The sequence below is a fragment of the Gopherus flavomarginatus genome, chromosome 20, assembly GCF_025201925.1.
Source record: "Gopherus flavomarginatus isolate rGopFla2 chromosome 20, rGopFla2.mat.asm, whole genome shotgun sequence".
In the NCBI taxonomy this organism is placed as follows: domain Eukaryota; kingdom Metazoa; phylum Chordata; order Testudines; family Testudinidae; genus Gopherus; species Gopherus flavomarginatus.
The window spans coordinates 24,445,296-24,469,845 of NC_066636.1; the positions used below are offsets into that span (position 1 = coordinate 24,445,296).

Below are 24,550 nucleotides of genomic sequence, written 5' to 3' on the forward strand. Positions count from 1 at the left end.
AGCCCCACTGGGGTGCCATGGCTCAGGGCTCCCTGCAGTTCTGCTCCTGGTTTCAGCCCTTTGCCTCAGCCACAGGTCCCTATGACCCCCTAAAACCGGCTTGCAGACCCCCAGAGGGTTTGCGGACGCTGACTGAGAACCGTTAGCCTAACATACCTCCTAGAACAGCTTCCTCTGTGCTGAAGTGCGCTGGGTTTAGAGGCAGGTTGACAGGCTAACCAGGGGCTCTCTGACAGTGCGGTCACTGCTTCAGTATGTTTGAGTGAGAGCCTGAGCTGGAACCTCTCTGCATTTTCCAGACTGCTCTCTGTCACTGTAGGTAAACCCGTCTGGCTGACGTGCCACTTGCAGAGTTTGCTTTGAGGTTCTTGTTTCTGCCTGTACTAAGGGATCTGTCCTGGGAAGCTAGTTCAGTGTGAGATTGTTGGCTCACACAGGTTCAGTGGCATTTTGTTCTCCTCCAGACCTCGCCACCTGCTTCTCTTTCATCTTTATCTCCACTTTGAGACCTCCCACCTGTGTGCCCCTCTTCCCTTCACTCCTTACTGGTGTTCTCAAGGAAGCTGTATGTGCTTAGAAGAGAGTTAATTTGAAATGTACAGCTCTAACCCTCCTCCGTTATCATCCACAATCTCTCTAGGCCACTGCAGAACAGATTCGACTTGCACAGATGATTTCGGACCACAACGATGCTGACTTTGAGGAGAAGGTGAAACAAGTGAGTGGGGAGAACTCAGGGTTGAACAATGTCTCGAGCTAGAGTGGAAGTTGGCAGCTCTCTTTCCAGGAGCCGAAGTGCCAGCTGTGTTGAACCTGAGGCTGAGAGCAACAATGGCAATTCTGAAATAAGCTAGAACAGGCCAGTGATGGAGAGCTGGGGGGAAGCAGGTCAAAAGGGCAGCTAACTCCAATACTTTTGCCAGGCTAGAAGGTCTGCCCTTCATTGTCATCTTGTTTCTTCTGTTAAGAGAACTCTCTGCAGTGGGGCAGACCCAGGGAGAGCTGCCCTTGGGATAATAAGCTGCCTCGGTCAGAGGAGGCAGATACCAAAGCTTTTGTGTCCCACATGTGAGCTCACGAGGTTGAGCCATCAGCCCTTCAGTTCTCTCTGCAGCATTATTGCCCTTTGTTGTGAGGGCCTTTGGCCAACACCTGGAGTCACTCTGGGCTTTGCAAGGCTCTGCTTTCACGTTGACTGGTGAGAGGTGACTTTAGGACTTCTGAGACATGGGGGCTCCCTCACTCCTGCTTCTGTGGCCCCCCAGTGTATGTTCTGGGCCACACAATTAAACTAAGGGACAGCAAGGAGACATCCACGCCTGGACGCTTCTTGGTAACTCTTCTCTTCTGCAATTACAGGTTTTCTCTCCTCTCAGACCCAAGGCATTTCTTAGCTCTAAGGAGGTGTTAGTCCTCTCTGGGTTTGGAATGAGCTGATTGTGTCCCCTTCCTCCCCACAGCTGATTGATATTACGGGCAAGAACCAAGATGAGTGTGTGATTGCGCTGCACGACTGTAACGGGGATGTCAACAGAGCCATCAACGTGCTGCTGGAGGGGAATCCAGACACGGTAGGGCAGGCTTCTTCAGCTTTGATTAGCAAAAAGGTGGTTGTGTGAAGCCTGGTTGGAGCTAGTGATCGCCAGGTGATACAGCTAAATGGCGCCTGCGGAGCACACGGGAGGGGGTAGTTTGGAAAGTGCTGTCTGTACAGTGCCAGTCAGGAGACCCCAACAGTTAAGAATGCAGGGTACCTGTAATGGGGGGCCATGCCCTAGCTTGTTTAACGGCCTTTCCTGTTTATGCATTGGGGAACAGATCAAGGTGCAGTCATCTGACAGCCTCAGAGGAAGCAAGTGAGTAACCTAGTGTAAACCTCTGTTTCCTTCTGTGTCTCTGGAACTTTAACATCTTTGGCCCTGGGTTTTTACTCTGATCTTGGTGCAATCCCGTGTCTCTCAGCTGACACATTCGCCATTGCATGGGCTGTCCCTGCTGTAGCATGCTAGGGTCCAGCGCTGCTAGGTGCAGTTTGTCTGCTAGTTAGACTTGAGCTGCATGGTTCATGTGAGTGCCCACGTTCTCTCACACTTAGCTCCTCTCAGTAGGCATCTGCCCAAAGGAAGCCTCCCACCTAGTGCCAGGGAGTGTCCATCATCTCTGTGTAAAGGAGCCCAAACATGGATTCTGTTACAACTGATGAAACTGTCAGTGAATAATGTCAAAGGCCCTGCCAAACTGCAGCTGCAAGTCAGAGCTTGCCTATCTGGGGACAGTGAGGTACTGTTGGTATTGGAAGGCTGATCTTAACCAGATTCCCTAGCTCTACTGGGTTTGAGACTCTCACTTTAGTGTGTGGTGCATTAGCTGGGTTTCTTTCAATTAAAAGTTAAAAAAAAAAAGATGTTCCGATTACTGAACTGTATGTCCCTGCCATCTGTATTCTGTGCAACATCTCTCCTCCCAATTGGTGGATTCCCACATGCTTTGGCATCTACTGACTTCTGTACTGTCCGCGTGGTGGATGCTTCCATCTCATCACAGAGCCATGTGGGTTTAAGGACCAGCCCTTTCTGCCCAGAAACCTGCAAGAACTGGCTGTCCATTAGCTGTAAACTCATTTTAAACATAACAGGAGTACATCTAACCTAGGCAAATCTTAGCTGTGGTGCTGTGCTTCACCCAGAATCACTTCCAGGGCTTCTTCCAATAAAACTGATGTACCATTAAAATCTTAGCAGTTTATTTTCACTCGTTCATTTAAGAAATTAATGTTGTGGGTTATATCAAATCTGAAGGTTTGCCCTGTTTCCTTTACGTGGCAGCTGAGGGACTAAGCAGAGTGAGATGCCAGACACAGTCACTGCAGTAGCTTTGCAAAGGCAGGACCAGCATTGGCACAGTAAAACCCTCTCTGTGCCAGCCACTGCTGCACTCTGCAGTGCCATGGGGTTCTTGCAGGTTGCCACCTGCATCGATCTGAGCAGAGTCTTCATCTGCACTGAAAGTGGTGAAGGCTTTCTGAGCCTCTCCTGGTCTGAGTTCAACTTCTGCTGAACAACTCAGTGAAAAGATGTTTGTTAGGATGATGCGCCATTGATAATGTGTCTCAAAGATACCCTACTGCTAGTGAGCACTGACTCACTTGCTTAATGCAGTAGTATTGGAACGAGCCACACTCCAGAGGCTAGAAGAGCAGACAGGATATTAGTTCTGAGTTTGATTGTTGTACTGTACAAAGTAAATACTATCCTGACTTCCTTCTCAGTCAGTTGCCTGTGAAGAGAGAGAGACTCCTCTGGTTTGAGGCCAGTGTGTGCCTAAAAGCTTTTTTGCCACACTCTGTGTTGCCATCCACGGCCAGCTGTTCATTAGTCAGCAAGTCATGTTTTCAGGTGTGTGTCAGTGACTTGTGACTCAGTGTTAATTGTGCTAACAGCGTATAGCATTGGTTCAAAATGAATGTGAAACCATTTCATACTGGCATGAAATAAAACTGCCTTGGGTGTTGGGATGAGGTGGTGACGTGTTGTTTAATTAAACTCAGAATGACTTGAGCATTCCTGTTGGGGGGGGGGGGGTTTGGTGTCTCCCACAATACTCTCCTCCTTGGAACCAGGCAGATGTGTAAAGATGCCTGTGTGGTAGGAACAGCAGGTACCCTGGGATTTTTTATAATTTCCAGAGTTAATATATTATGTGGACAGATACTGGGGCCCAAGCAAGTGACACCTCTTTTGGTTGTCTTGCCAAAAAACTCGGGCAGTTCCTTCCTCCCGTTAAAGCCAAAACGTTACTTTCAAATGTCTGAGCTAACATAATGTTTGTCTAGCAGTCCTTTAATTGGGTCTTCTCTGGGATGAGTGACCTAGCGCAGATCTGTGCCCGAGATCCCTAGGTAATGAGCTGAATGATCACTGGGACTTTTTGAAAGTTTCTGTGGCTATTGCGAAATCACTTCACTTGCCTTAAATGAGAGCAAGTGAGAACCCTGTCTGGGGGGCTGTAGCCTGAGGGGGTCTCAGACAGCAGAGAAAAGTCAAATTGCCCAACATGTGGAGTGACTTAAGAGATGATGGTTCTTTCTTCAGTTCCTGGGGCCGAGCTGTTTGGGTTATAAGAGCAAGCACAGCTCAAATCATCGATTGGCCTCTGAGATGGGCTAAACCAAAACAGCACCCCCCCAGCCCTATACAGCTGCCTGCAAGTCAACAGGAGAGGGGCCTGTCTTGTCCATGCTGGGTCTGTTCGAAGGGCAAACTTGAGTCCTTCAGGGTTCAGGCGAACATCACTTAAAATGAAGGAATGCAAACTGAGGAACAAGCATTCCTGGGTGGGTGACTGAGTGAAAGCTGCCAGGAGCCTGTCAGCTCAGACAGTGGAGAGGAAGACGGCAGTGTCTGTGATGTGACGCTTTGGATAAGTGCCTATCTTGCTTTATTGGGACAGTTTTCTGTCTTCCCTCATTATAGTCTCCCCAGGATGTTAAATTATGCCTGTAGCCTGCATCCAATGTTGCTCAAATGATGAACTTCTTTCCCTCTCTGCTAAACTTCAGCATTCCTGGGAAATGGTTGGGAAGAAGAAAGGCGTCTCGGGGCAGAAGGACAGCGGGCAGACAGAACCCAGCGAAGAAGGCAAAGAGAACCGGGACAGGGATCGGGATTACAGCCGGCGACGTGGCGGGCCACCGAGACGAGGCCGAGGCACCAGCCGTGGAAGAGAGTGTATGAGCCTGCCCTTTAATAGCAACTATAACTATCATGGTACATGGCAGGCACTTAAAGCATTGTGCTGATGTTTGTGCTAAAGCTCATAAGTCTAGAAAAATGACTACAAAACCCATCCTCTTGTATGTGTGCAGGGTCCCACCTGGTGCCGGGTCCCTGGGCGATGGATTCACGCCATAGCTGCCAAACAGCACTCACAGGAGCAAACCATGGTGCCATAGCATCTCTAGCTCCTGTCTCTGTTTCCCACGCCACCCCCACCACGTGCTTTAGGGTTTCCTTCCCTGAGTCCAGAGTAATGATGGCAGTTGTCCTAGTGTCATCTCTGTCTTTCAGTTCGGGGCCAGGAGAATGGACTGGATGGTGGTAAGAGCGGAGGCTCCTCTGGAAGAGGCACAGAGAGAGGGAGACGGGGCCGTGGACGAGGCAGAGGTACGCAAAGGGGGATTGTGTGCCAGGGATGGTGGGTCTAATGTAGCTATTTCCCATTGACTTCAAAAAGCTCTTCTGTAGAGAGGTCTTGAGGGGCTGAATAGAAGTCACAGGCAGTAAATATTTTTCATCTCTTTTCTTGTGTTAATGCTTAGCACCTACATATTGCTTTGCACCTGGTAAGCATAGTAGAGCCATTAGCTAGTTCTCATACCCTACCCAGGAGGCTTAGTTAAATATTAGCCCATTTTACAGGTGGGGGGGAACAAAGACAGAGGCGGCTATTGTATGAGTTCAGGGAAAGCATTGATTGGCAGCAGGATCTAAGTGCTAGTACCTCTGGGCAGCTTTGCTGCCTCTCTGTGAGCAGCACTCATTCATTCTCATTGCCGAGAGTCTAAAAATAAATCTTTCCATGAAACAACCTGAGCTGTTTGGTAGTTGCTGATGAGGCCATGTTCTATAGATTTGGAGTCTGGTCTCTCATATTTGTGCCTTGTGACTGATGGGGAGCTAATCTGTGACTGGAATCATTTATCCCTAATTACACCTCTAACGTGTAATTCACATGCATGTAAAAGGAACAGTCTGAAACCTTATCAATTCAGGAAGATGCTGGACATTGTCATACACTGGGCGTCTGAAATGCTGCATAGTGTTAAACACTTACCTTCCCATCAACACACAGCACAGAGTGGTGAGCCTTGCTGTTTGACGGCAGGACTACACTGATGTGTGTTTGTCTCTTACAGGTGGCTCTGGAAGGCGGGGGGGAAGATTTTCTGCCCAGGGAATGGGGTAAGTTTTTATTGGATACAAAACAAGAAAAGCAAGATCATTTGTGAGTTTGTCTCTGCACGGGGCTGGCCAGGGGACAGCATAAGTCTAACTGGTGGGTTCTGTCATTCCTTGCTGGTTTGTGTACCTGTCCCATTGCAGCAGCTGTATGTACTGAGGTGCATTTGGAATGGCTAAGACTGCAGTAGGTTTGTCTTACAAAGTGGACGGGGCCTGCTTGGAATCGTTTAGCTATGTCCTGGTTTGAGTGTGATTGATTTTCATTCACAGCAGTTAGGAGGAAATCTAAACGTGCTACCCCCAATCTGTGTTCCAGAACTTTCAACCCAGCTGATTATGCAGAGCCAGCCGGCACGGAGGAGAGCTATGGGAATAGCAACAACACATGGAACAGTACTGGTAGCTTTGAGCCCGACGATGGGACAAGTGAGTGACCTCCCTGCTTCTGTCCCATTACTGCCTGCTGGTTAGATCAAAAATTGGTTTCTTGCAAGTCCCCTTCAATCACATGGATAAAATAGCAAAGGAATGGATTGTGGATTCTGGGCAGGAATTCAGTGACCTGCTTTCCTTATGCACAATGCTGTTCTTGCTGCAAGTGTCCGGTGTGTGTTCATTGGGTTTCCTGGTAAGTTTTACTGTCCAACACTTTGAGGTTATCAGTGGAAGCATGAGAGCTGCACAGTCAGATCTATTGTGTGCGCTGGAAGCACCTGAGTCGTGCAGTGCCCTGCCCTGCTACGAGCTGGTGAAGGTGCTGACCAAGGGCACTGGTGCACTTGCCTCTGACTGCTTCCTGGCACAGGGGCTGTGTTCTGGCACACCTGTTTGCACAGAGTACATTGTGTAAACAACAATAAGGCTGACTGATGGCAGCTTTTTATTCTCCTTCCAAAATACCAACTGAAGTCCTGTTACTTGTTAGTTTCCATTGAGTACGTTCTGTCTGTGTAAGGAAGTGGTTAATATCGTAACTATGCTGTAGTTATGGTAATCTAGCAAATGGATTTTTCTGTCTCACTTTCAAAGCTGTTCATTAGAATGGATTATTGCACCTTCACAGCATGCAGCTCTGATTTTGTTCCTCTTTTGAAGACAGGGAATAGCCTTTTCAAAAAAATCACTCTTTTGGTCACAGCTTTTTAGCAGATTGAAACTCCTACCAATGGATCTGAGACAGTGTAGCCAGTTAATCTGGACTGCCAGAGGGCTGTGTAAGAATCCATACCTCTGGGGCAAGAGGATGTCTGTGTTTACACTGCGTAGGATAAAAGAATGGATAGAAATGCACCACTTCTACTTACTGCAAGTTCATACCTTTCTTTTCCAAGTAGATTTTCATTGTGTGTACACCCAAACCAGTGTTCTTAGGAAGGGTAAATCTAAACAGAGTCTGTGGTTACTGGGTGGGGAGAGACAATTGCTTCACTCACATAGAAGGATCCAGGTTTGCTTCTGTGCTATAATGTGTCCATAGTGTAATTTCATGATTAGTTCTGTACAAACATGTCATGCATGATCATTTTATGTTTCCATTTTAGCAGCCTTGAGCATCTCTCTTTAATTTTAGCAATATCCACAGGTACAATGTGACTGGTGTACGTGAGGGCAATGAAACCTTGTTCTCAAGCCAAAATTTCACTGGTTGTTTTTCTTTTTCTTTTTCTTTTTTGTTTCAGGACTTGATTTCATTGGGGGTGAGGGCTCAAATTATCCCCGAAAATTTGACACTGCTCCTGGTATGATACATCCAGGTGCACTAACTGCCCCGGATACCTTTACTTTATAGCTTATTTTAAAAACTGAAATATCTGTGGATATGTCATTCTTATGAATATTTGATGTTTGTTCTGACTGTGCTTTTACTAATGCTGACACCTTAAATGTAAATCAGGAGCGGTTATGTCTAAAGGCACATGGGTGATGTAAAATCCAGGTTCAGCCACTGCTTGTCTGCACCCTCAGCGCCACCAGGTCTATGGCCCTGACAACATCCTGCCCAGTACAAAGAAGTGCTAGGCAGCTCAGGTGCCCATCTCTCTCACTCAGCTGCCAGGAGTTTGGACTTGGCACATACCCCTGAGTCCCAGGCTCAGTGATTCCAGTGCTCTGCTCCCCGGCCTCCAGAACAAGTTTCTGCGGAGGGTCTGGAATGCTGCTGCAGGTGTAATTAGACCTGCTAGGTTATCTCAGCAGATCTCTCCCACTTACAACTGCTCCTTGGTAAGCAATGCCTTGATTAGTCGCTGCTCTGGCATGCCACCGCTCCTCCTTCCTGTACACACATGTCCCCGAGGTTCCTGGATTTCTGAGCTTCCCTGCACACTTGATGCCTCAGAGATTTAGGGCCTTGTCACTTTGCTTCCTGCCTTTGGGATATTTCATTATTATGCACTTTAAGACCTGAAGGGCCCATTAGATCATCAGTTCTGAGCTCCTGTATCACACAGGCCGGAGAATTTCACAGTCATCCCCACATTGAGCCCACTAGCTTGCTTGACTAAAGCAGATCTTCCAGAAAGGCAGCCAGTCTCAATCTGAAGACTTCAAGGGATGGCAAATCCTCCCCTTTACCATGGAACGTGAAGAATAAAGGGGGGAATCTTGGCCATTGAAGTCAACGCCTGTTTTTCTGGATAAGGATCCTGTGAGGGTTTGGGTGCAGGTTTTCCATTACCTGCTTCTCCTCCCAGTTTTCCCCCCAAGATTAAGCCTGCATGTCCCTTTCGTCTGCAGTTTCCTGTTCCTTTTTTGGCTGGTTTGCAGCTCTGAGCTGAGACCTCCAGCAGTGGGTAGCACACAAGCTGTTAGTGTGAAACCAGCTGCTGGAGTTTGGCCATTCAGTGTTGCACCCCTTTGTGTGTGCATCTGGATTTACATTCCAGGACATGGAGTTTCTTGAGCCTAGTCGCTCTTCTCTGAATTAGGTCAGTGAGTATCCAGTTAGTGACTTGTCACCTGCATGCCTCCTGGTCAGTTACGGGAGCAGCAGACTCCAATGTTAATGTTGGAGAGATGTCAGAAAAGAAAAGAAATGGGGTCACCGAGGAGTCCCTCTCTTCAAGCTCATGGCGAGTACAACAGGGCACCAGGCTGTCCAGAGGGAATGATTAGCTACTGTTGCAGGAGCAGGCTTTGTGTCTGGGAAGTCACCTGAACCACTATCCAGTACGAGCTGACTCAATTGCTGCACCTCTGCTGCCTTGAAAATGGATAATACTTCTCGCAGCCAACTCCTTCCCTAAGAAGAGAAGCAGCAGCCCTGGAAGAGACTCTTTCACCAGGCGGGAGAGGGCAGGGCAGGGCAGGCAATCTGCTGTCTTTCTGAATAGGACATCATCTTGAGTGTCAGAGTGCTGGATTCGCTGGAGATGATCTCGCTTGGCCAGGAGCTCAGTGGGATGTTTGGTGTATTTTCAGCAAGGTAGATATACAGTGTGCTGGTTAGGAAACCATCCATTTCCTTTCTGGAGAGCATCTTGGATAGAAAGCAGCTCTTTGCATACACTTCTCCTTCCCCCTCCACGCACAAGAAATCTTGGACAGGGCTGGACTGGGTATGTGACACCTGTGAAGCAGCCTGGTAGGGGAGAAGTTTTGGAATGTAGGGAAAGCCTTTCTCATGGGTCTGGAAGCTGAAGAGTTTTTAGCGTAGCCTTCCCTGCCCCCTGGTCTTCCTCTTATTCCCAAAACTGGTCTGAGAGAGGGAAATTTAAAATGGATCCCAGGGCCACGTCTCTCAGCACAGACTTTGTTTCTTGCTTTCTGCCAATCGCAATTGGATTGAGGCACCTACCCTCTGCCTGGGTAGGGAGACGGGCGGTCGTGCCTGAAGGCCTGGAAAGGAGCCTTCACACTGCTGCTGAGGGAGCAAAAAGGTAGATGGGAAATGAGGAAAGCTGGCTTTAACTCTTCTCCACCCCCCAAAAGAGTAGCATGTACTCCTTCCCTGCCTGTGTTCTACCGTTTGGGGGTTGGGGTTCTCTGAGCGTGGGATGCCTGGAGGCTGCAAGGACCCAAGGGATTAAACTGTATTAATGTTTTGATCCTTAATAGAATAAAATATTTAGAGGTTTGAATAGGCTCAGTTTGCCAGGAAAAATAAACAATAGGCTTTGCTAGTAATATGCTTCTTTGGTGCTCTCAAGCAGCTTCATCTCTGGAACTGGGAGACTTTTCAAATCTTGGCCTGACAGTGATAGACTATCTGGAAATGCCCCTCCCCCTTCCCTCCAAATCTGGGAGGGGTCTGACTAGCCTCTAAGAACAGAGACCAAAATGTTCCACTTTTACAAGTTCTGAAAAGCTCGTCAGCTGATTACAGTGTTGTCATGGGCAGAACGTGTCCTATTCTTGTATATGTCTATAGAATTAATCCTGTTGGCTGTGTGGCTTTTTTATAGTCTGGTTTGTATGAGTGAAAATAACCTGCTGAAAAGTGGCAGGCTGCTTTTGTTCCCTGATTTTTCTGATGTGAAATGCTCTACCTCTACTCCCACCCCAGGACCTAAAATTAAGTGTGTGTGTGTGGAGGGGAAAGGGGTGGAGGGACAAGGGACTTGGAACTGGCTTGTAGAGGATGCAGTCAGGTTAAAAACAAATGTAAAAAAAAAATGTAAATTTCTCTATCTTTATAAATGAAACCTTGGAGCATTGAAACGGACATGATGATCTTTTCACTGCAGTATTTTATCTGTTCACCTTTTGCATTTGTCTGAAATTGGGCAAGGAAAATTCATGAATCATAGATTCCTAGTAGATTTCACTTTCAGAGTCTCATGCACTAGGCAAAGTGCCCCCGTGTTGGGTTTCAAACACTGCAGGGAAACGTTCTCATTGAAACAAAAATAAACCCAGGTAAACGTTTCAGTTCTTGGGTCTTATAAAAGTCCCTGAAACTTGGGAATAACTTTGATCTGACGGTGTCCTTTGAAGAAAACCCAAATGATTGCTAGCCAGTCTCGCTGCATGGTGGTGTCCCACAAGAGAGCTGGACTTTGGCGCCACCTCTGGCAGAAGGCACTCTGGAGAAGGTGCTCTCGATCTCTGCTGGGCTGGGAGTAGCTGGTTGTGGGTGCAGCTGCTGCAAGGAGAGGGGGAAGCAGGAAAACTATTGGTTCTGAGCAAAGGGGCTGGGGAAGAACCCAGGGAGCCCCCTGGCTAAACCCAATACCCTGAGTTTCTGCTTTGGTGTTGGGGTGTGTCTGTGTGCAGCCTTTCTTAGCCTCTCGCCTGTGCCTGGTTGCTGAGTAAGAACCCATCCAGCTGCCTGCTATGCTTCCAAACCACTTTCCTGGCTTTTGCGAGAAATGGGACGACGACATGCAGCAAACTTCCCAAACTCTTGCTTTCCTTGTAGGTGCATGGAGGACAGCGACGGAGGAATGGGGAACAGAGGACTGGAATGAAGATGTAGGTACTCTCAATCCCCTCCCCATGGTAGAAGGGGAACAAAACCTGCTAGCTGAGGACAGTAGGAATAGCCCCAAACCAGGCTCCTTGTTCCAGGAACTGCACTGCAGGACTCAGGTGGATTAAATATTGTCGCTACCGAACTCTGTGGAAAGTTAAAACTGCGAGTTTGCAGCTTGGAAAGCTCGGCCTCTTGTGGATCTGTAATATCTACTCTGGGGCTGGCGGGAGGGAGTCTGGATGCAGAATGTCAAGTACCTTTGCTTGTCTTTATTGCCAAGGTTGTGCTTTTTATGCTCATTTCCAGGAGCTCTGAGCTCTTCCTTCTGTGTTAATCTGTGGCTTGTCTCATTTTCATCTTGTTGCTTTATCTGTGTTCTCAGCATCCAAATCCACTGCTTCAGAAGAAACTTTGCCTTGGTTTTTAAAGTTCTTAGAACTTTGGCCCTCATCCAGCTGCCATTTAAATCAAGGGAGAGTTTTGCTATCACCTTAAATGGCTGCAGGACTGAGCCCTTTATTGTGCATTTTTTCACTTCCTTTCAGCTGGGCAGCTGGAGTTGACAGCAAAGGAAAAGGCATTCATTCTGCAGGCGCGGTCCGAAGGAAGTGTTAGTGCTGTGTGTAGAAACACAGGCAGTTAGAGCTGTTCCTGCGCTTATCAGGTCTCTGCTTGAAGGCAGTCTGGACACCCTTTCTTGTGTTACATGAAGGCCCTTTGCACGCAAAGCAAACGCTCTGGCCTGGGATGGTTTTCTGTGATTTTTTTTTTGCCATTACTTGCAGAGGTGCTTGCAACCGTTCTTGGGTTTCTCTCTCAGGGATAAAAGCTGTTTATATACAAATATAGTTCCCTCTAAACTATGTGGTTGGTGGCTGCTCTAAAACTTCCCATCCATCTATCCTGAGCATTCCTTAGACTTCAGACAGTAGCTCCTGGGGCTGTAGAAAGCAGACTGCCCCTTTGCTGGTTGTAGACCCAGTTCAGCAGAGCACTTCAGCTTGTCTGTGACTTGAGTGAAATGCAAGCACATCTGAGGGGGCTTTGCTGACTCAGGGCCTAACTTAGCAGTTCTTCCTCACCGCCCTAGCAGGCCTGTGGGTCCTTGGCCCAGTAGCCAAAGTCCTCACCTTGGCTGTGGGAATTGAGGCTCAGCTGACTCTCCTCTCACAGATGTTTCCTCCTCCATGTCGGGTGGGTTTGGGGTGCTGCACTTGGTGAGTTTCCAGATGCCCGTTTCCCAACAGATTTTTCACTGACTGAGGGGGCTACCAGCACTGAGTGGATATGCTGTCTAAGCCTGGTAGATGATTGACTGAGTCATTGAGGAGGGTGAACCCAGGCAAAACCAAGGGCTGGCTGTTTCTGGTCAGCACCCAAGCCACACACTGATTCTTGTGGGATGCCATGAGTGAACCTTCCTGCACATGTTCTGCCCAGCCCCAGTTTCTTTGCATTTTTGCTTTAACTTTGAAATCTCTCTTTATTCGGAGCTTTAAAGCATGGTTCTAATATGTGGGTTACCTCCCTCTTCTGTCTTCTAGCTTTCAGAGACCAAGATTTTCACTGCCTCCAATGTGTCTTCAGTGCCTCTGCCTGCAGAGAATGTGACAATCACAGCTGGCCAGAGGTGATAGCTTAATAACAATGCTATGTTAATAGCAATATGGTAGTCTGGGGGCAGGGCATTGCTTCATAGGGTTAAAAGGGTCGCCTAGTCTAACGCCCTGCCAAGATGCAGGGTTTGTTGTGTCTAAACCATCCAAGACAGATGGCCATCCACTTGGACAATATTGAGGAGCTCTGAATAAGTTCCCATGAGTTTGAGTGGAAGGGCTAAGTGCTTGGAGCCCAGGTTTGGAAGCCTGGAATTCCCAAGTTCTGTTATCGCTGGCATGGGCTCATCAAATTCTCCCTTTGTAAAACAGCTTTGAGATTTTCAGATCAGACTAAGAGATTTAGGCACATCTGTTGATTTTTCATGAAAGGCATGTGTCTAAATCCCCTAGACCGATTTGAACGTCTTAGCCAAGATGCTTAACTACTTCCCAGGAGGATTTGAGGGTTATTCATGTCTGTAAAAGCTTTGAGTTCCTCCAAAAGGTCCAATCAGAATTATTTCCATAGAGCGTAGATTTATTCTTGCATGTCGAGCTCAATGAACTGTTTGCAGGTGTAAACCATTAACATGTCAGTTGCTGGTCCCAGGACAACAGTTACATCAGTGGCCTGTTAATTTATTAGTCAAGGTTTTACCTGCTTGGACATGACTCTTGCTTTGTATAACTTAATTTGTTTGCCCTGGTTACCAAGCGTAAACCTTTCTGTCTTTGTCTATTATGTTGCTTGCCAGACTTTTCTTAGTAGTGTGGCAGGGTTACATTCGCGCCACTTATTCAGCCTAGCTGATAAGTAGCACAGGTGTGTCTTGCCCAGGTGCCCATACGTAGTAGTTGCTCTTAGGCCTGTTTTTTCCTTTTGGTTACTTGTAGTAGGTACAGGTGGCTGCTCCTTTCAGTCGGTCCTTTGAGACTGCTAGAGACGGTTGCTGAGGTAGTGTAGTGTGACTCTCTTTGAGGTCACAGGGGTGGGGAAGGGCATTCTTGGCAGGAGTAGAAAGCTATTAACCCTCAAGGGATGGTACGGCTCCAGTTAACCTTGGTGGTTTCATCCTTTTCCTTCTCCCAGAATTGACCTTGCGGTGCTGTTAGGAAAGACACCCTCTTCTCTGGAGAATGAGTCATCAAACCTGGATTCAACCCAGGCCCCTTCTCTTGCCCAGCCTCTGGTGTTCAGCAATTCCAAGCAGACGGCTTTATCCCAGCCTGCATCTGGTAACGCCTTCCCTCATCACAGCATGGTAAGGAAGCTGCCACTCACCTCTGCCTAGGCATGGCACCTGCTGAATTCAGTGGTTCTCAGCCACCTTCTGAGACCCTCTCTTTGCATAATGGGAGAGGGGCAGAGTGGGTGGGAATCCCCGGGCTGTGTGTCTTACAGCTTCAGCCTGCGCCCGTGGCTCCCAGTGTTGTGGGTTCATAGGAGTTAGGTAGCCTCAGTGTGGGAGCAGTGTTCAGTCCTTGCTAACTCCAGGCCTCGTGCCTCTTTCTCCCTACAAAAGGGGAAAAGCAAATCCCATAGTCTTTGAGCAGCTGTGAGCTGTGTTGTCTGAAAGGGTGACTGAGGGTGGTAACCACAGCAAGGGAGCGTGCCTTTGAGTGTGTCTGGGCAGCTGGGCCTGTGACTGTAGCCTTGCCAGGTGTCTCCTATTCTGTACCCTTCTGGAGGCTTCACAGAGAGCCAATTTCTCCCTCTCAAGGAGGTGATGTGTTCCAAGGACAGACCCTGGTTTCAAAGCACCAAATGTGCCTGTTCCTTAAGGCATGCGAGTGCTGCCACTATGCTCTGTCCTGCATGTCCCTCTTCCTCTCAGTCCCTACATCTCAGGCTTAGCTTGTGCAGGGTTGGTTCTTGGCCAACCAGCAGCTGAGCATGGGTACCCCCCAGCCGCTGAGAGCCCAGCAGTCCTGTATTGAAGAGCGAAGAAGGGAATTGTTGAAATGGTCCCAGAGAGGTGCCTGGAGCTGGACAGCTGCTTCTTTGTGTCACCCTGGCAGAAGGATTGGGAGGATAACGATGGGTGGCATTTTCCAAAGCATGTATGTGACTGGGGAGCGGGAGCCCCCTGGACTTTCATTGGCACTTAGGGATTCTTGCAGATCCACCTGTTACCTTATTGGAGAGCTCAGCTGTGCTGCGTCCATTCTCTGAAACCTGTCATCACGCGCAGCACAGGGCCCAATACGAGCATAAAGCCTCTCATTACAGACAGCACCCACAATACATCCACTAGACGCAAAGCCTGTGTGTGAAACAGGCAGCGCAGTGACACGCAGGGCAGGGGCACTCAGCTTTCGTGCAGCTCAGGCCTGCCCTTGGAAATCTTAGCCCCTGCTTTTAGTGGTGACTTTTCCTTTCCTTGTTAAAACCCCAGGTGAGCATGCTGGGGAAGGGGTTTGGAGATGTCGGAGAGGCCAAAAGCAGCAGCACCACAGGCTCTCAGTTCCTGGAGCAGTTCAAGACAGCTCAGGCTCTGGCTCAGCTGGCTGCTCAGCACACCCAGCCTGGCGGGAGCAACACCTCCTCCTCCTGGGACATGGGATCCCCAGCACAGTCCTCGGCTCTCGTGCAGTATGGTAAGGCAGCAAGGACCCGGTTTCCAGGCGGTAAATTGATTGCAGGCAGGGCTGCAGAGCGTGCTGCAGTGGGTGGCATGGAGGATTCAATTGGGAATGCGAGCCCTGGAGCCTTTGGGCTCGTTGCCATTCAGAAATAATCTCAGGGAACATGCATCTAATTGCTGTCTGACTGGAGAGTAATTATTGCTCATTAAGACCGTGTCAGGGTCTTTCCTCGTCCCTTTTCTGCTCCCAGCAGCTGAAATGAGCCCATTGCACTGGCATCTGTTTCAGCACTGCCAGCCTGCCACACGGACACTCCACCCGCAGGTATCTGCTGACCAGTCCTCTTGCCATTTATGTAGCCTGGCATGTTCTTGAAATGCAGAGACCTGCAGAGAGGAATTTGGGGAGTGGTGGCCTCAAGTGCTGGGAGCCCAGGAGCAAGCCCGCGGACTAGATCTGATTCACAGGCATGTGTCAGCCACCGTCTGCTGGAGGGAGCTGGGCTGCTGATCTCATCAGGCCCCTTGGAAAGGAAACTAGCCTCTGCTGGTGGCTCTCATGCCAGAGGCCAGTGGGGAAAGGAAGCAGTTTTCCTGGCCCTGGGGAATACCTGTGATACAAAAGCAGCTCTCGCTGTTCTGCGCTTCGAAGGTCTCTCTGAGCCCTGCATGATCTAGTGTTGATGCTGTTCTTTCAGCTCCTACACGTTGTTTCTTGCTCTGGGGAAATGGTTGTGGCTCAAATACGAGCTGAGGAAAAACTCAGCCCTGTTCCAGCAGCTGCCAGTGTTGGCATCCTCTGAGCGTTTCAGATAAGGAGCCCCAGAGCAGAGGCAGAGAGAATGGGAGGCGCTTTTAGTAAGCCCTGGTGCTGAGGGGTACAGGAGGCGCAGCCGTACTGAGGGGAGGAAGGCCTGGGTGTTACTTGCTGGGTATGCGGTAGGTGAAGCAAAAGAATCGGGCAATCCAGTTTAGCCAAACTTGCAGAGGAGGGAAGGGAAGTGAAGACAGGTTTCTGTGAGAGTCGGTGTTCCGTACTCTCTTGTGAGTTAGTTGCAGTTGTTCTGTGATGGAGAAGCTCTGCTGACTAGATCTGCTTCTTTCCTCCCCTAAACTTCGTGGCAAGAGCCGCAGGGAGGCCTTGCACGCTGAGCTGAAAGGTGGAATGCTTGACACGTCGGCACGCCGCCCGCGGAAGAAGGCGGGGGTCTGGTTAGAATGCTGGACTGGGACTCAGGACTCCTGCAGTTCTTTTCCCAGCAAAGTCCCTGACTCCCTTGGGAGTGGTATTCCTCATGTGCCCATGTAGGAGGGGCCTAATATCTCCCTGGAGGTTAACTAACTGTGTGAAGAGCTTTGAGATGCTCGATGAAAGGCTCCAAGGAGGGGCAAACTCTCAAACATTTATTTCATTTCTGAAACCTAGAAGTGGTGGGACTAGCGTTAGCTCTCACAAAACAACCTGTATTGATCCAACTTTGTTTTGTGTGGCAGATCTAAAGAACCCAACGGACTCATCAGTTCACAGCCCCTTCACCAAGCGTCAGGCTTTCACGCCAGCCTCAGCGATGATGGAGGTGTTCATGCAGGAGAAGCAGCCTGTGGTGACAGCTGCTACAACGGCACCACCCCCCCCATCTTCCCCTCTGCCCAGCAAAACCAACCCTGTTCCTCAGATGTCCCCGGGGTCATCGGACAACCAGTCCTCCAGTCCCCAGCCAGTGCAGCAGAAGCTCAAACAGCAGAAGAAGAAAGCCTCCTTGACATCTAAGGTATGGGATGTGCAGGGAGGTGGCAGCAGGAGCTGTGTTGGAATTGTAGCAGCCTCCCCCCAGTAATGGGAACGGAGCTGGATTTGACTACCCTTAGTTGGATTAGGCTCTTCATAGGCTTGTGTGTTCCCGGCTGAACAGATTCGTGTTCACGGTATAATCCGGAGTGCCCAGAGCACCTGCAGACCACGGAAGAGCGTGTTTGAAATTCCAGCAGGGTGAGGGTGGGTGTCACTGAAGTCAAGTGTGGGGTTCTCAGTACCTCAGTATCTGACTGCAGAGTTGTAACCCTGCAGACATCAGCGTAGGTGAGCCCTTGTGGCCTGATCCCTGTATTCTGGGGCTGCTGGTCAGCTGACCTAGCTCTAGCATCGTGGCACTGAAGCATGGGGCAGGCTGAGGTCAGAGCCCTGCTGTGCACACGTTGAATTTTCTCTGCCCGCTTCAGTCTGATTTGTTGTGCCTGCAGGACGCTCATGTGAAGTCCTGATTGCCCAGTTCGGTTGTCCTTGCAGTGACTTGCCTTTCAGGGACCCCTCCTTCCTTTGCAGATTCCTGCTCTTGCGGTGGAAATGCCTGGCTCAGCAGATATCTCAGGGCTAAACCTGCAGTTTGGGGCATTACAGTTTGGTTCGGAGCCTGTTCTCTCGGAGTATGAATCAACGCCCACGACGAGCGCCTCTGTGAGCCAGTCTCAAAGCAGCCTCTATGCCAGCACTGCAAGGTAAAGGCCTGGGGCGCACAGGGAAACACCCCAGTACCCATGGTGGACAGAGGCAGGTGGCACTTGCTCCTTAGCCATTAGGGGCAGCCTTGCTTCCAGCTCCGTCTGGGTCTCAGTGGACCTGCTATAAGGAGCCTCGATGCTCTAACCCATTGCAGGGTCAGGAGGAGAAACAGCTTCGTCCTAACCACAGGGGCACCTTGTTGTACTGCTGAGATTCTGGAGTCTCCTGTACCAGCCACAGCACAGTGGGGTGGGAGTTTCCTTGGTGTCCAAGCTGCCTGTGTCACAGCTGGCCCTGCAGCCTGCCCCCACCTGTTCTGGGAGCTCCCTAACTCTACCGCATACCAGTAGACCCTTTCTGGCTGGCCTCATAGCCATAAAGGGGGGACAGCGTATGCAACAGTAAACAGTTAAGTTGCCAGCAGACTCATTCAGACAAGCCTATGGCTGATTGGCCTGCGGTACTTAAACAGAAAGTAAATTAGGGCAGGTTTCCTGCTGCCGTTAAACCACTCCCTCCGAAGAATGAGAGGGAATCCCCAGCACAACTGCGCCTTGTTCCTTGTGAACAGGTTCTGTGTGCTTGCTGCTTCACGCTATAAATACAAATTGTGGAGACTTCTGTAGCGAACCGGGAGAGAGCTGAGCACTTCTGTCCGTTAAAACCGAGCGTGCCTTGTCAAATTGAAGGGTTCTCGCCCCTAGGCTGGCTGGCTGATCCTCCCAGTCCCCAGCATCCCTTATTGTGCAACAGCATTGCCCTGATGTAATGCTGAACAGGAAACTGTTGGCCCTTTTGTCCCGGCCGGGCGAGTTACTGGAGATGTCTGGCATTCAGGCCGGGGAGTGGAGGAAGCAGTCGTGGTTTGTGAGAGTCAATGGGCCTCAGGAGCTCTAATGTAAACTGTGACTTACAGCTGACCTGCCTGCCCAACCCCTTCCTGTGCAAGGTCCGTGGCACAGTAATTCCCAAGGGTTTCAGTGGTGTCTGGGTTCTGTGCACTTACTGCTCAAAGCTGGGGGGAATGGTGGAATTGCTGGGGAAGACCTGTAACGTTAGGCAGTTCCTCCTCCAGGCATTACCGTGTGTCCCCGTTTATGTGCTTGTCCAGTCTGATTTCACATATATTTATATCCTCTCTCTCCTTATCAAGGATGGGAACCTCTGAGTTTGTCAGAAAGGGGAAAACTTGCCTGGATTTTTCACCCTTAATTTTATACAGAACATTCCATCCCCGATCCATTACAGAACCGTTAGTCTAGAGATACTCAGACCTCAGCGGTTCAGGAGCCAAATTAGCTATCAGCATTACCCAAGAGTCACAGTTGTGGGAATTCATGTTTCATTTACTGGAGTGCTATAAATTCATATTTAAACAGCCTGGCTGGGGAAATGTATATCATTCTCCCAGCAAAGTGACTGACCAAGTATTATTTTATCAACTACAGCTGGTTAATAATATAGTAAAAGCATCCTGATTGGTTAATAATTTCAGTTAGTAATTAAATTGCACAGGGTTTTTACATCATGTGCTGCAAATAGCGGCAGGAGACCCATTGAAGAGCTGCTGCAAGCCTCACTCTGAGTATCCCTGCATTAGCCGGTCCTCACAGCCTCCTCCTAAGTACTAGCTCCATTTTATGGGTGGGAAAAGGAAGCCCAGAAAGATGAAGTGACTTGGCCTGGGCCACTGAGCGAGTCAGTAGCAGTCAGAACTTGGGAGTTCCTTTCTTCCATCCAGTGCTCAGTCCACAGCACCACAAGCCTTTTTCCGTGAGAGTCTCTCTGTGGCGAGGCCGTCCCTCTCCTGGCTGCACTTCTCTGCTGGGTTCAGCTACATTGGTTAGCACATTTTAGCAAAGGCTTGAGGCTGCCAGCCCAGCAGGGTCATTTTGAAGAGAAAACAAACGCCTTCCTTTCTTTCTGTTTAGTGAATCTTCGTCCAATCAAAGCCAGGAGTCTGGTTACCAGGGCGGCACAATACAGACAGCAACGTATACCTCCCAGAACAGCGCTCAGGGACCACTGTATGAACAGAGATCCACCCAAACCAGGCGATACCCAAACTCCATCTCCTCCTCACCCCAGAAAGACCTGACCCAGGCGAAGGTAGGGAGCTGGCCTTGACTGCCTTCCGGGGCCAGTGCATCCCCTCTCGGAGGTGCTGTCTTACCGTGGCAGAGTGTGAAGCCCTGTATGGAGGGGTGGCTGTAATTCTGCAGCACAGGAAAGGTGTAAGAATCAAAAAGCTGATAACTGGGCCCTGCAGATCACGCAGAGGGAGAGCCGGAAAACTGGGAGAGCCGAGTGCTCAGCTTTGCTGGCTTGCTATGGAAAAGCCCTCTCCTCTGCCTGAGCTAGGGACTAGCTGCTGTGCAGAGGTGGAGCTAATGTCACCACAGGATGTGATGGTTGTCTGCAAACTGGCCTTGCTCAGGACTGAAGGAGGAGAGGTGGGAGTGGGTCACTTTAAATGGAGAGATGAGTGTGGAAACCCATGATTCCTTCATTCCACTGTAACTTCCTTGCAAAATCTGCAACACCAGCTAGTGGCAGGGTCTGTCAATATTTGGTATATATTGGAGCTTCATCGTTAATTTAGCCCCAAGCAGGAACAGGTGTAATCTGGGTCTTGTAGCTGAAGTGTGGCCCCCTGGGTGCTGGTGTGGACGGTGCGTTTGCAGTGCCAGCAGCGGATGATCAGTTATTTCTTGGGATGGGGAACGTGTGGGATTTTCTCATTCCTTCCCGTGATCCCTAGTGTCTCCCCTCTCTCTGGCCAAGGGCTGCACACACCGTCCGCTGGAACCTGCCACGCCGCACCTGGGTCAGCTGCTGAGAGGGGTATTGCTCAGCTAACAAGTCTCTTCTCTCTTTTCTGGTGCTGCTGAGAGTCTGTCCCTTTCTGGGCTTCCCTGCAGGCTGCTTAGGGTGGCCTGATGACCTCTCTGGGTGGGATGGGGGAATTGCCTCGAGGATCCTTTAGTGTCGCCTCTTGTCTTGTGGAATCTGATAAATGTACTGAGAACCCCTCACAGTTGGTTACATGTCACGTCCCTGCCAAATGCACTGGTATCAAGAGTCCCAGTGCTGAGATTTGTTCGCCTGCAGTGAAATTCACTGATGGCCAAATGAAAACTAACCGACAGTTCTGCTTTTCACACACCACCTGTGGTACTCACTGCAGAAGGGTAGTGCTGAGGGGGAGCCTATAGCATGATTCCAGAAGGGCTTGTACATTCCTATGGATCACAAAACCGTCCAGAGTGGGAATAGTTAATGGAAACATCTGCGTTGGAGGAGATGCAGACTTCTTGATCAGTGCTTGAGCTGGTCTCTAACTACTAGGGATTAGGAGGTTTCTTGCACCTTCCTCTGAAGCATCTGGTGCTGCAGTGGAATGAAGGAATCATGGGGGGCCTGAACGAGGTTAGGCTCGAGGGGGGCCTGAACGAGGTTAGGCTCGTGTCTGATCTGGTTTGACAATTCGTATGGTCACAAGTCTACTCCTGGAGCTATTGTATGGGCCTGGAGGGGAGTTAAACAAATGCTGAGGGGTCAGAGAGGACAAGCTGCAGCCATACCGAACTCTCCTCTTTCTTTTCCAGAATGGTTTCAGTTCTGTGCAGCCCACGCAGTTACAAACCACGCAGGCCGTCGAAGGTGAGTGCCAGCATGACAGGTTGGGGGTTGGGTTTGCTCACACCACACATGGCCTTGTGCTCCTTTGGGGATTGTGAGCAGCAGCCTCGATCCAGGCTGGCAGAAAATCCTCACCATGCTGGTCACCTCCGTGTTGCTTGTTAGATTTGCTTATGCTAAAATGTTCTGTATTTTACCACTTGCTTCTGTGACTTTGTTCAGGTCATGTAACTTGTGTGCCTGTGTAGTGGGACAGTCTATTCCTGACGATGATCCTTGGCCCTTAGCAAGGGCTTTTCATTCATAGATCTCAGCTCTGTGTGAAACTGGATAAGGATCATTGCTTCTGTTTTATAGTTAAGGGAAACTGAGGCACAGAGATGCAGTGGCCTGACCATGGTCATGCAGCAGGTCAGTAGCAGAGCCAGAAATAAGCCCCAGGTCTCCCATCTCCTAGTTGTCTGCTCTTGCCGCCAGTTCATGCTGTATCCCCTTCGTCCACGGGCTGTTGGGAGGGGGAATGTTTGCAGGTGGTGTTCCAGTGCTCAGAAGGCTCCTAACCACAGCTTTCATTCATAGGTGCTCCAGGCCCTGTGGTGAAATCAGATTCCCCCTCTGCCCCCAATATCGCACCTCTGAACGATGCAGTATCAGCATCATCCCTGCTGACAACAGCCAGCCAGCACTCATCAGCTCTGAGTAGCCTGAACCACGCTGAGGAGCTCCCCAGTACGACCACCGCCCAACTCAGCAGGTGAGCTCCGGGCATGCCAGTCGCTGGAGAAGCAGAATGCTAGGCCCTGTTCAGAAATGGTGAGCAGAGGGGACCACTTGCTGCCCATGTGGGGATGCGGCACCCCTCCTCTGTCCAGAGGGGCCTCCAGGAACCCCGCACTCAGACACCATGTGATGGAGCTACAGTCATTCTTGGCAAGAAAAGGTGCCCCTTCCCCTACCTGGCCAAGGAGCCAGGGAAGCACTGGCTCCACCAAGGAGAGTGCTCTCAAGGGATCTTCCCCTGCAATGTCCCATGCTGTTTGTCTGGGAAGCAAGCTCAGCTTTGCTGCCAGGGGCTGGACTGCACCTGCCTTCCAGTCTTGTTGCTCCCTCCATGTCGATCATCCATCCCAAACACAGTCCTGTCCTGGCACCTGACGTTTCCTGTGGAGGAAGATAAGGGAGCTGTGTGGCAGCATTGGAGGGGGAGTGGAGCCCTGCTGTCTACCTCTGTGGTTGGCTTGACAGCTTTTTCTGTCCTCCTGCAGCACGTTACCCACCCAGCAGAACAGCCTCTCCTCGTCTACATCCTCTGGGCGCACATCAACATCAACTCTTCTGGTGAGTCCAGATACTGCAGTGCAGATCTGCTAAGGCACTGAGCGCCTGTTACTCTGGCCCCACTCACTGGAAATATGGATGCACCATTCCCTGTGAAAGCCAGGCCCCGGTGCAGCAGCAGGCAATGTGTATAACGTAGATCTGGTGGCAGAACTGCCCACAACCAAGTAACGAGGGCAGCCAGTCAGTCTGAGATGGGGCGGGGCTCAGCCAGGCTGGCCACGGAGGGGGCTGGGTGACAATCTAATGGTTATGAGGGGGGATTTGTTTCAATATATTGCACGCCTGTCCGTGGTTCAAGGCAAGAAGAGGCCGTGCCTGTTTGTCACATACCAATAGCTCCTTCCTAGCTTGCTGTAGCCATTAAGGGAGGAGCGTATGCCACAGAAACCTGGGGTTGCAACCAGATGCAGTCAGACTAGACTGGCTGATTGAACTGCAGCTCTCCGACATACCGACTGCTGGCAGTGCTGAAATACTGAGCCCAGAGCGGCTGGCGCTCACAGCAGCCTGTGTTCAGACACCGCTCTCCTGGGATTGCTCTGGAGCTGCCTTCAGTGTGTTTAAATACCTGGCAGAGGTTCCGGACTCTCTGCTTTTGGGAGCAGGGGAGGGTTTGGTTTTATTGGAAGCGTCAGGGAGCTGGGTGTTCCTGGGACATTGCACTTACTCCAGTAACAGATGGGATGAGCAGTCCTTTTCTCCTGGTCTCTCTTGCAGTACTGTATTGTTCCCTGTGTGCTGGGGAAGGCTCTGGGCTTGCTTAGGGGTTTTGCTTCCTTTTTAATTGTGGGTTCTTCCAGTACTGCCCCTTCCAGACCGAAGGGCCTTTTCATCCTGTATCAGTAGCTTGAAGAGCCTTAGGTCCTGGGCTGAGTCTTAGGGGTTGTTTTTCAGGCTGGCTGTTGGGCAGCCAGTTCCCCAGATTGTGACTGCAGCAGTCTGATGTTAGAGGATCTCACCTGAGTCTGAACAGGGAACCTGCCAAAGGGGTGGCTCTTTGTCCTATTTGCAGAGTAGGTGACAGGCTGTGAAGAGCCAACAGAGTCTTGCTTCAGTGGATTTTCTCACCCATCTTCCCCTTGTTGTTCCTTAGCTGCCTGTTTCGGGGTGCTGGAGGGATAGGGGAGCCCTTAAAACCTGGGACCGTAAGGTTTGCCCTGGTGACTGAGGGGAGGTTTCAGAGCGGGTTTTGGTTTCCTAGTGTAGGTTAACTCCTCTACCTTGTGACTTTGGGAGATGCTCAGTTGCTGCACCGAGTTTCCCTGGCTGCATTTCGTTCTGCCTGCAGCCATGTGGTACTGTTTGATAGCTGGAGATGTAACTAAATGCAGGCCTGTGCTTTGGGAGAGCCCAACTGCAGAGCTACATGCCCAGTGCACCAGCAAAGCCATCTCGCTGCTGCAGTTCTGGATTTTCAGGTCCAGACAGCTGTGTGCATCCTCCCCCCGGCATACTGCTCCTGTGTGTGTTGGGGGGGTTCGCCCCGCTTGGCTACATGGACAGTGCCTGGG

The 24,550-nt window shown here is 50.1% G+C and overlaps 1 protein-coding gene across 17 annotated transcripts in view; it reads left to right on the forward strand.

The window, feature by feature from the left end:
- The window catches only part of UBAP2L (ubiquitin associated protein 2 like), a 52,274-nt gene that overhangs the window by 13,910 nt on the left and 13,814 nt on the right, over window positions 1–24,550 (forward strand). For 7 of the 17 annotated variants that reach the window (XM_050930790.1, XM_050930794.1, XM_050930798.1 and 4 more), the window contains exons 3-19: window positions 641–718; window positions 1,461–1,571; window positions 4,559–4,766; window positions 5,067–5,162; window positions 5,915–5,960; window positions 6,277–6,386; window positions 7,640–7,699; window positions 11,320–11,372; window positions 12,918–13,003; window positions 14,062–14,233; window positions 15,368–15,569; window positions 17,051–17,328; window positions 17,880–18,052; window positions 19,988–20,165; window positions 21,665–21,719; window positions 22,278–22,452; window positions 22,964–23,036. In XM_050930790.1, the coding sequence (XP_050786747.1) occupies window positions 641–718; window positions 1,461–1,571; window positions 4,559–4,766; window positions 5,067–5,162; window positions 5,915–5,960; window positions 6,277–6,386; window positions 7,640–7,699; window positions 11,320–11,372; window positions 12,918–13,003; window positions 14,062–14,233; window positions 15,368–15,569; window positions 17,051–17,328; window positions 17,880–18,052; window positions 19,988–20,165; window positions 21,665–21,719; window positions 22,278–22,452; window positions 22,964–23,036 (2,154 nt within the window). The remainder of the gene's footprint in view (window positions 1–640; window positions 719–1,460; window positions 1,572–4,558; window positions 4,767–5,066; window positions 5,163–5,914; window positions 5,961–6,276; window positions 6,387–7,639; window positions 7,700–11,319; window positions 11,373–12,917; window positions 13,004–14,061; window positions 14,234–15,367; window positions 15,570–17,050; window positions 17,329–17,879; window positions 18,053–19,987; window positions 20,166–21,664; window positions 21,720–22,277; window positions 22,453–22,963; window positions 23,037–24,550) is intronic. The other 10 variants (XM_050930803.1, XM_050930807.1, XM_050930804.1 and 7 more) reach the window with 4 other exon arrangements.